General features: G+C 38.8%; 1 protein-coding gene across 7 annotated transcripts; it reads right to left on the bottom strand.

Annotated features, from left to right (window-relative positions):
* Positions 1 to 261: 261 nt before the first annotated feature.
* ppp1r3b (protein phosphatase 1 regulatory subunit 3B) lies at positions 262 to 9,271 on the bottom strand. Of its 7 annotated transcripts, none has more exons than XM_012961856.3 (3): positions 8,921 to 9,271; positions 6,420 to 6,553; positions 262 to 3,003 (listed from the first exon to the last, which is right to left on the bottom strand). In XM_012961856.3, the coding sequence occupies exons 2-3, from the start codon at positions 6,452 to 6,454 to the stop codon at positions 2,133 to 2,135; spliced, it is 906 nt and encodes a 301-aa protein (XP_012817310.1). In that variant the 5' UTR covers positions 6,455 to 6,553; positions 8,921 to 9,271; the 3' UTR covers positions 262 to 2,132.
* Between the last annotated feature and the right edge of the window lie 1,969 nt (positions 9,272 to 11,240).

The following is an 11,240-nucleotide window of genomic DNA, read 5'->3' as shown; positions in this document are numbered from 1 at the left end:
CCGGCTGGAAGCACAGGTAATTACAAATTTACCGGCAAATTAATTGCTGCTGAATACTGGTGAAATACTGGCCAGGTGCCTTCCCCTATCTGCAAGGCATATCATGATGAGTGCAAAGTTAAATTACTCATAGTACTGCCTTAGTGTAAGCATTTATTTTTTTTAGTGTGTGAAATATGAAAGATTAACAATAGAAATACTGTCAAAGTTGCTCAAAACATACATACACCAAGTCAATTCAAGAAAAAAAGCAAACTAGTGTTCATGTTAAATGCTCTACCTTTATTACATTTCACTTTAAAATATTTCTAAAAAAAAAAAAACAAAAAAAAAAAAATTTTGAAATGTTCACACTTGTGATTATAAAGTGCATCAATATTACAACACTTGTGTACAAAATGTATATGTCTTAAAAATGCAAACATGCAAAAACAAAAAACGACATTTAAACAAGGCACTTCTAGGCACAAAATAAGGAAAGGGATAGAAAGACATTTTCTCTATACATTCACAGAAATGCATAGTTTGGGAACAGGTAATGAATCAGTCTTTTCTGATTCTAACAGTCTAGATTCTACATTCTTGGTCAGTAGTGAAGACTTATCAATATTTTCATTTGCAGATCAAGATATTCATTAAAACAACCACAGCTGGTTCTGTTCCATGGCAATTCACATGTGCCAAAAGAGTCATGGAGAAATATAATGCACCACACACAGCAGTGCTGGAAACATCCCAATTATGAATGCATATCTTAACCCTATCCTTTTAGAATAAGTTCATAATGGAACTTATTTTTGTTTACCAGTAAACCCAAAGTTTTACGTAATTTAGATAAAATGCCATTGCTGTTTATGACACAGACATGACAATATGGTTTAAAGTGCACAAATGTCATGCCCTATGGCAAACCACACAGTTCCATATAGAACAATTGTAGAAGATATATCTGAAAGCAAGAATCCAACCTGAACATTTATGTAAAAAAACAGTCTGGCTATCTTTTCCATAAAGGGTGCACATTAACTCACAACAGGGACCAAAGTTAGAATGCTTCAGTTTCAGAAAGAAATTACTATGGTCACAATTATACAACATATCATGGCTTTAGTAGCCAATTCCATCGGTAGATTCCCTTGTACTTCTGAAACTGGGTTTTGATAAACACACAAACCCATTTATATGATTAAAGCACCAGAGGAAACCAAAGGAACATAAGGGGCAATTGCATTTGGAGGGGAGGGGGAAATCAGAGGGAGGAAGGACACCTGCATTTGTTTCTTTGTGTAGGGAAAAAGGAAGGGGGGAGGGGGGAGAGAGTGCAGACTTCTACTAAAGAACCCAACAAAATGCAAAGATTAAAACCCATCCGACGAGGAGAAAAATCCTTGAAGGCACAGAGATCAAATGACAGAAAGAATAGGAAATATTTGCATTTAGCTTTCTAGAGGTGGTCAGGACATGCACTTCTGGACAACATTAAGACCTTCTGGTTAGAGTGCAGCCCTTTATATATCAAGACACTTAATACTTATAACATTGCTGCAGTACAGTACCAAATCTAAAGAGGCATGCCAGTGGATACTCAACTGGTACAAAAATTTGTGCACGTGAAGCAGTGAAATAAAAATTCAAAAAACATTTACACCATGACGCCCATCACATCCGTTCACCTGAGAAGAGCGAAACATTTTAAAAACAAGAGACGTGGATAGCGTTTTGGTGTGGTCAAATGTGGCATAAATCTCTCAAATCCTAGGAACATGAAAATGCTTCCAACTGCAACACAGAGGAAGACAATACTATTAAAGTAACAGTGGATTGGTAGCAGCAATAGGAAGGAAAAGGCTAGCAGCACTGTAGGTTATCACTTTTCCTGGCATCACCACATCATTACTTTGGTGCAAGGTGCTACTTTGGATTTAAGTATTAGGACACCAAACGCATCCCTTAAAAAGGAAAGCTAGATACAAGACAGCATTATAACCTAGTATAGGTTCTCAGTTCATTGTGCATTACCAGTCCCAACAAGGACATATTTTACATCAAATCCCAACTTTACCTTATTAGGATTGGCACCACCACAAACTTTTGGCGGTCTCCTCCAATAATTTTCTTTATTAATGCAATTTTTAATAATAAGGCCCTAGTTTATCAAATCCAGAGTAGGTCTGTAATTCTGGGAAAATGCCATAAGAGCACCTAGGACTCCCATACTGATCAACAGACAAGCATACAGGATCATAATGCCGACTTTCAAAGTCAGAGGGAATCCTATGATCCTGTCTAACAATTCTGTAGTTTAAACCTTTATTACTATCCCAAAAAATTCTTCCTTCGCATTCAAAACACACAGCAAATTCTATGCTTGCACTGGATTGGATACCCTCTGGCAAGCTGACATCAAATGAGAAAGTGTCTTTATCTGAACCAGCGTATGTGTCCTTAACATACAGACAGTCATAGTCTTTGTAAGTTTGCCAACTATCACAGGTCATTCTTATCTTCACAGACTTTTGGAAGGCAAGATTCTTAACCTTTACAGTACCAACAAGAGCTTTGTCTTTGAGCATGCAGTTTTCTAGACACACACTTTCTGCTTGCAATCGGTTTCTGAAGTCCAAGTAATCAGCAGAAGGTTGCACAAAGTCCAAGAAAAAGCGTTCCTTCTCCACAGTTGTCAGGTTGACTATGTTATCAATTAATTCTGATATATTAAAAGGAATTTCCAGTTCATCATCAAAATCAGAATATACTTTCACCATGGTAAGTGCAAGGCCTCGACTGTCTGCAAATGAAACCCGCTTCTTAACTTTATTTTCTTGGTTGCTCAGTTCACTCAGCAATGTTTTATTAGTTGTCTGAATGCACGGTCTCAAGGGTTCATTAGACTTTCGGGCAATCCTGCATTCAACACGGTCTCGTCTCAATGGCGGGGAACGCAAGTAAAACTTCATGGCGATGTCTACCGCCATTGTCTTATGAGGAAAAAAGTCCAGAACACTAAAAATAAAAAATTAAACACATCAGATATACATTGAGAGAAAAGCAGTCTGATCTCACTTTGTTGCTTAACTTTAGTTCCATAACATTACAAGCAAACTTTAAATGGGTTGTTCACCTTAACACTAACTTACTAACATTTAGCATGAGAGTGTGCAATTCTTCATTTCTTATCTGTGGTACTTAAATAAATTTGTTTTTTATTGGCTGCTTTCAAGAGTAAGTTTGGTAATCTTAGCAACCAGGAAGAGCCAAGAATATAAGGTGAGGGACTAAATAGAAAGATAAGAAATAAAGAGTAAAAAAGCAGCTGCAAGTTTTTTTTTTGACTGCTGGGGTCAGTGATCCCCATTTGAAAGTGGGAAAGTGTCAAAAGAATGCCAGTAATTCAAAAACTATTTAAAACAATCCAATTGAAAGTTGCTAACCCATTAAAAGTGAACTGTATTCCATGAAGAGCAGGGTCTTGCTTCCTATTTAGTGTTGCGTTGCTCATTCAGTCCTGCTTTAAGAAATATTTGTTTATGACCCAGATATCTACACTATGGGGTTTATGCGAGGCACAGTGCTATAAGTTTGCTATAGTTCTCATCACCTATATTAACCAATTAGAAGGCAGTATCCGTCACCTCTTCAAAAGAAAACATCTTATTTCTTTGTGGGTTACTGCAGCTGGGCAAACTTTGTGCCTTGCATTACATATGGGGGTATAATTTTAAGACAATTATACTTAGTATGTTGCTTATGTTGTCTGAAAGACAACGGAGAGAGTATGGCAAAAGCTTAATTATTTGCAAAACCAAATTATCATATGATCACATGATGGTCACAGCATAAAAGATGCAGTTACCAAATGCTATACAGCTCACTGGAGAATTCAGAAGATAAAAGGGTATTTTTGCAGTATTCAAAAGGTTTGGAAAAGCAATTGTGACTATTATTACAATGTATTTTCCTCCACACAAAAATATGTAGTTTAGAGTTCAGATTCAGCTGACTCTTTAGTAGAAGATTTGCTAATTTGCATCCAAAAATTATGAATTTGGTGAATACCTACAAGTTATTGGAAACTGCTCCATGTACAGCACTAAATGAATTGCAGAATTATACCTCTGATTAAAGGAAATGTAACAAAAAAAGCTATTCTCCCTGCACCAATAACTGCCCTATCCTGCAAACCACTTAGTATTTTAAATGCTTTAATAGAAAATACCTGCTAAAACTTGGCTTCCCATCAATTGAAGTACGGCGATACAGCAAAGGAAGGAGCTGCATCCACTATGCGACGATCGATTGATCGAGCCTAGCCTGACTCCTTCCTATTCAGAAAGAAGTCTAGGCTCAATCAATCGATCATCGCATAGTGATTGCAGCTTCTTCCTTCCCCGTATCGCTGTAGTTCAATTGACAGGAAGCCAAGTTTTAGCAGGTATTTTCTATTAAAGCATTTAAAATACTAAGTGGTTTGCAGGATAGGGCAGTTATTGGTCCAGGGAAGAATAGCTTTTTTACTTAAATTTTAGTGTTTCCTTTAAGCCACACATAGGTTAGACAAATAAAGTACTATTGTATTAAAGGAGAAGGAAAGGCATTTTGGCATTTTATTGCCAATATATGTCACAATAGTGCAAGCTAAAACACTATATTTATCCTTCAGAATGGTTTACCATACCTGAAGTAGACAGCCATAGAAACTCCCTCTAAGATAGCAGCTGTCATTTTAACTTGGTCTGACTTCACTTCCCTGCCTGCTCACAGAACAGCTCTAAGCCCAGATTGCAGAGCAGAGAGGGGAGGGGGAAGAGAGGACTCCTGCCATGCCCTGAAGGATTTTTCTGAGAGCAGAAAGTCTGACTCAGAAGATAATGTATACTGAATAGAAGGAAAGAAACAGTGTTTCTTTTCACTGAGGACTAAGAGCAGCAGTCCTGTAAGTACTTATGGCTGTATTTACATTGATCTTTCTGATAAAGCTTACTTAGTATTTCTACTGTCTTCTTGTCATTCTGGTCCAGGCAGGCACATGCGCAGAAAAGCGAAAGCCGCATTTAGAAACAAAAGCGGTCTCTTTCACACTAGTGTGCCGGTGAAGAGAAGCAGAAGAAAGATTGTGCTGAAGAACTTCTGCAGAATTACACCAGCCTGGGGTATCAGAAAGACTATTATACTGGGGGTTGCCTAAAATTTTCGCACCGCTCAGCGATTAAGACTTTACAGCGCAGGTATAATTTAAATTAAATATTTCTAAACCGGTCTCTCAGAAAACCCAAATTAAGTCAATGAATCAATTCTACAAGCCCAAAATTTTTGAGGGCCAGTATCTTTTTTCCACCTTATTATAATTACTAATTTATTCTGTTGGAAGAAACTTTACATTAATAAAAGGGATGATGGAAATAAATTATCCGCTACATTAAAAACTAGCTTTCACTCCTCTCTCCCCCCCCCCCCCCCCCAACTACACAAAAGTTTTTTCCATTACTAAAATTTGGATGCAAATCAAATATGCATAATGTCCCTGGCAGTCAACAAGTAATTCTAATTAGAGTACTGTACAATGGTGCTTTTCAGATTTCATGAGGCAACACCCCTCTTTTCTCCCACAACATTTGGTCAGCCTTTGCCCCACCTGTTTAAAAAAAAAAATAATGCAAATGTAGAAAACATTATCATCAGACGTCCCTAAGATACATTGGGCAAGAAGCATTTAAGACGCAGTTGTTCACCTTAAAGTGTGGTCAATGATATTCTTAGACAACTTGCAACAGGTCTTCATTTATTTGTTGTGGTTTTTAGCAATTTTGTCCTGGAACACTCCAATTTGCAATTTAGGCTACCAGTTTGATAGGGCCCCACTTACTATAGCTATAAAGGTAGATTTTGGAAGTCAGAATGAAAAATAAATAGCATAGGGTCTCAATAGAAAAAAAATTGAAATAAGAATAAAATGTAGTCCCATAAATTGTATATTCTTTGGATGCTGGATTAGTGACCCTGACATGCAGGTAGCATTTTAAACTGCATGCTGGGAAGAGTCAGAATAGAAAATTATTCAAACACCAATAAAACGAAGACCAAATGAAATCTATAACACACTAAGAAAAAAAAAAAAAAAAAAACATTTAAGGGTACACACAACTCATACCCTAATTTAACTTTAGATTAGCTTGCCATGTCGTACTTTGGGCCCTAAAGTGGGTGCAGCACCACAGTTTAGGAGCCTATGCTTTAGAAAAAGTGTGTACATCTTATTTTGGAAAAGGTATATATTTTTGACAAGAATATTAATAAAAAACACAAAATACTATGCGGTTATTTTGCACACATAAAAAAGGAAACAGCTGTAAAAATGAGATGTAGATAATGGAAGAAAACACATTCACAGTAAACTAAAGTTTTACATATTGCCATATTACCTGGAGGAGTTCATATGTGACGAAATCCAGGGCATTTAAAACTCCTGAATGTTGAGTTGCTGATGTAGAATACAAATCCCCAGAAGCAAAGACAGAGTGGAAATAGAAATAGTGCCACGGGAGCCCGTTGTCTACTGGGAGAATAAAAGAGGAAATTAAAACTGCACGTAGGCATGACACACCCCCCTTCATTTGCCTTTTGCTGTTAATGTTTTCAGTCCCCTTCTTATTGGTCCTTTGATTTAGGCAAACATTTACTGCCATCTAGTGGGAATCATTTCCCCAAGCCATTCTTCTAACTATAGATTGGAACAAAACATTGTTTTGTGCAATTTTTCAGTTGAAGACAAATAACAAAGCATCCCATTGTTATCCAATATGATTTGGCCTGTAGTATCATAATTACTGGGATAATACTTGTCTAAAAAAAATATTTTTAAATAAAACCTGTATACCCTTGTTCAAGTTCAATGAATAGGGCTTGGCTGCAGATACTTATAGCATAGTTTTTATCATGTATGTTTTGTTATTTCTTTAGCTAAACATGGCAAGTTGAAACTATTACACATTAGGGCATTGCAATGTAACAGGTAAGCATAACTGTGCACTGGTAATCTATCTACCGTGCAGGGATCAAACATGGAGCAACCTTAATATTCTGGTTTAGCTTAAGAAATAAAATAACCAAAAAGTATGTTTAGCATAAAACTGCCTCTTTAATACCCTAGATGAGACATTTAAAAGGCAAGTTTATCTTTAAAGAGTTTATCTTAAAAAAAAAAAAAAAAAAAAGGCTTTATTTTAAATGTGGATGGTGCACAGGGTTTTTCCTCCACCATATTTTAGCCAGAAGAAGCACTATAAGCTGCTCATGCTGCCTCCCCTACACATGAATAGGTCTGAAGCAGTTGTTTCCCACCAGAAGGCAGCAGGGCTGATGTAAGGTACCAGTAGTATAACTTCAAATAAGTACACACCATGACCATGCAGAGCCCGGGGAAGGGGTTGCTGGTATGACCTTCCTTCTCCCCCACTCCATACACATATTTGCCCCTGGAGTGCCATTCTATGCAACTAGAGTGAGCAGAGTGTATTAACATGCCATGGTAATGTGATGTTGAGTGCCCCCTCCAAAAACATTTTTGCAGGTCAGGAGCTTATAAAAATGAAATTTACACCACTGCTGGCTACTTCTTAAATGGCTCAAGGAGCAGAAATGCCCACAGTCATATCAGCCTTTCCCTACTAAATATAGGGGTGCAGGTCAACAGGTGTTGGGGCAGGGTATAAGAAACGTTTTTAAGTCTGCACACGCTAGACTAGACTATTCTTGAATTAATCATGGCGGGCATAAGACAAGCACAAAACAAATATTTTTTAAAAGCTGGCACTTTTATTTAAAAAGAAAAAAAAAAAATTACGTGAGCTTACCCTTAAATTGTAGCAAAGTCTTGATCACCTGTCTGCCTACCATATTTAAGGTCTGCATTGATAACAGTAAATCCAGTAAAGGACTATGGAAATACTTATCTTCACAAAGTTTGAGAATATGCATGTTTGAGGCCCTAGTTTATGATTTACTGAGAAATAACAGTTTTTGCATGTATATGGAGAAGCTAGAAGTAATTTTTTTTTTCCATAAAGATACAGCAACTTTGTCATAAATGTTGATAGAACACCTTTAATTTTACCTCATGACCTAGAACCTAGATAAGGATGAACAAGGTGTGTGATGGAAACTGCAGTTCTATCTCCCACCATTAGGTGACACTAACAGGGTAACAAAATCAGAAATATCAGAGCGATTCTTTCCAAAAAGTAAATGCAGTCATTATCTGCCTTTAAAGTATTGATCAGGCACAGTAGAGCGTAGTTATCCACATACTTAAATAACTAAGGGCCATGCTTCCCAAAAAGATTCCAGAGTAACCCACAGTGACAGTGTGAAGAAGGGAGATACTATCCAGTAGCGCAGCTCTCTATGTACAACAGGTTTCCCTGTATACATTGCGCTAGTACGTGGCGCTATATATAGCCCTCTTGATAAGCCTGTTCTTTATAGAGGGTCCTTGCACCATGTGGACTTGCAGGTACTGAGCCATTTGCTCTTGGGATCCCTAGCTAATATAGGCAAGCTCAGCCCAGGTAATACAGTGGCACCCCAACTCCATTTAAACTGCGTACCCAGTCCCCCTAAACCCAATAAGACAAGTAAGTAGGGCCTACTTCGTGCTCTATACACGCACCCTGGTGCCCGAACTCACCCAGCAAACAGTCATATAAATCCATTTACTGGGGGAATACCCGTACATTATCTAGAGAGGCACTTTAGACACAGTCCATATAAAAGTGTAGATAACATCGCACCATGAATCGCGTAAGTCGACCACTTACAGGTGGACAGACCATGTGAGTTCCCGTAGAAACGGACGATGCGGTCCATGTACCCGGCGTTCTGTTAGTTCACCCTAACCCTTAATTGCCGATTCCACTTCCCATACCTTATACAGGTAACGCATTCAAAGAGCCTGGCAGGTGAAACCGAAGCAGGGCTTCCGGGACGCAGCACTGTCAGTGGGCTCTCTCATACCGGCAGCAAAGTACCGCGAATCGACTCAACGCCAGCTGCAGAACCCACTAGCACTACATAGAGCTCTCTCATTGTTAAAGAAGCCGGCGTTCCAACCCACTCAGCTGTTCACGTGAAAGTAGCCCGCCAACCAATGAGAATCGTCTAAACTGCGCAGGGAAGCCAATTAGGTCAGCGATACCGAGTGCTAGAGCCTTGCAGGCCCCACGTGATTGCATGCACACCGCTCGCTGAGTTTAAGTGCTTGGGTATAGAGGTGTATGTCTGAGGGGGGCTGGGCTGGACGTGGATACTTTCCTGCCTAAAATAGTTTCCCTATCAGCTTCTTTTACCTCATTTCCCGTTAGGGCCGGCTTGCTTAATTGTGGGAATTAAGCGTTTGACAGTATTATCTGAGGATAATGACGTTAACGAGCATATATTTTAGTGTACCTATAGCTGTTCTCCAAATACTTTAGTTTTTGAGTTTTCCGCTCACAAAATCGGATAAACTTGCTAAAGTGAAAGTTAAAACGATAACTAGGAGGTATTCTTTGGCGGCTGTGAGGTGTAAGGCAGAATGTATTGTGTGTGGAGAAGGTTTCTTCTGCTGTTATGGACTTCATTTAAAGCATAAAACAGACTTCTTTTTTTTCTTTTAGTCACTTCGATTGAAATTAAATGATGGTCTCTGCAGAGAGCAATGCCAATCATGTTTGTCTTCAGTCAGCTGAGAATGGGAAAAAGATGCTGCATGTAGAGCTTTCTAAAGAACGTGCTAGTTGCTAAGGGAATTGGGAGAAGCTCATTTTATTGCTGCTCTGTGTCAGTGCTGGACATCAAATGGATGGGATCTGGAACGCTCCACAGTACTGGGTATTGTGATCATCTTTTATTTATATAGCTCTATCAGGTTACACAGAGCTTTACAATCATTTATAACAGAGTTTTAGAATAGTGTGAGCAGTGCATACTAAAGCTTTCCTGTCTTGGGGAGATGGGACAATGGACACATAAGTTTGAAGACAACTGGTAAAATGTTGACTTTTTATCAGCATATATTGCATGCAATAGTAATAATTTGTTGAGTTACCAAATCTTGTGCTTACGCTCATTCTTTTGTGTAGCCCAGCCTTTTTGTGTTGCATACCTTTACTAGATACTAAGTACTAAGCAGTAGTAGTACATACTATATACTAGTCAACTTCTTATCCCATGAAGACATCTTGTATTAAAGGACATGTAAAGCCTACATTTGCCTACAATGTATATCAGTTTGGCACATCTCCCCCACCCAAATGGCATTATTTGTACTGTATATATCCCCTCCATTTGCCAGCACCATCACATGTTCCTAAAGCAAATAGCAGCTTTCACCCGGTGGCCATTTTTCCTCTGATACATAATCAGATACATTTAAATCTGCTAACAGCATACACACACAAAGACCCTTACTCAGCATACATTTCATCAAGAATGCAGACTCACACAGGCAGGACTGTTTTTGATAAAAGTTCTGCTTTGTTTGAGCTGATCTTAGGAGAGGCGGTTAGGAGAAAAAGCAGACAGCTAGAGCTGAGTTTCTATGGGAACCAGAAATGCCATCTCTTTACTGGCTGCTAGACTGGAGGGCGTGTTTAGTAACCTGAGCTTAGAACAATTGAGCATGCCCAAAAGCCAGAAGTCAAAGCATATTCCTGAGGGAGGCAAGTGTGTTACAGGAGAAAAAGGAAATCTAAGTGATAAAGGGGACACTGCAGCCTTACTATTAACCTCTGAACAACCAGTGTGGCAGGTATTGAAAGATTTTAAAGAGGCTGAAAGAAAATTGCAGTTATATTTGTTTGTCTAGTAGAATACCAATTTATAAGAATACTATAGTACTAGTATACCAGTTTACTTATACTGAGCATGTTTGTCCTGCCTGTCATAAAAAAATACAACAAATAAAAGTCCCATAGTGCTAGGTTGACACCTTTTGAAGCAGGAAAGTCCAAAAAGGGGGGGGGGGGGGAAATCCGAGATGGGCCCTTGATGTTTAGCGGGCAGGCTTGTGGAGATTGTGATTGGCTACATCATTCACTGCAGAGTCTTGTCTGGATTTCCTAATTTGGAAAAATGGGCAGGCAGTTTTGACCCAGACAGCCCTTACAAAAACCGGGTCAGCCCTACATAGTGCCAACACTGTATATAGGGGGGAACCGAGGGCTTCAGGGTAGCCCCGGAGTGTAGAGGACCCAGTAAGGGCAAGG

The sequence above is a fragment of the Xenopus tropicalis genome, chromosome 1 (genome assembly GCF_000004195.4).
Source record: "Xenopus tropicalis strain Nigerian chromosome 1, UCB_Xtro_10.0, whole genome shotgun sequence".
In the NCBI taxonomy this organism is placed as follows: domain Eukaryota; kingdom Metazoa; phylum Chordata; class Amphibia; order Anura; family Pipidae; genus Xenopus; species Xenopus tropicalis.
This window is presented reverse-complemented; position numbering and strand designations above follow the sequence as displayed.

Excerpts from the sequence above, each read along its gene's own strand:
- ppp1r3b (XM_012961856.3), bottom strand. The coding sequence starts at position 6,454 with ATGCCCTGGATTTCGTCACATATGAACTCCTCCAG. Across the intron at positions 3,004-6,419 it reads TCACATATGAACTCCTCCAG|TGTTCTGGACTTTTTTCCTC; the intron begins GTAATATGGCAA and ends TTTTATTTTTAG.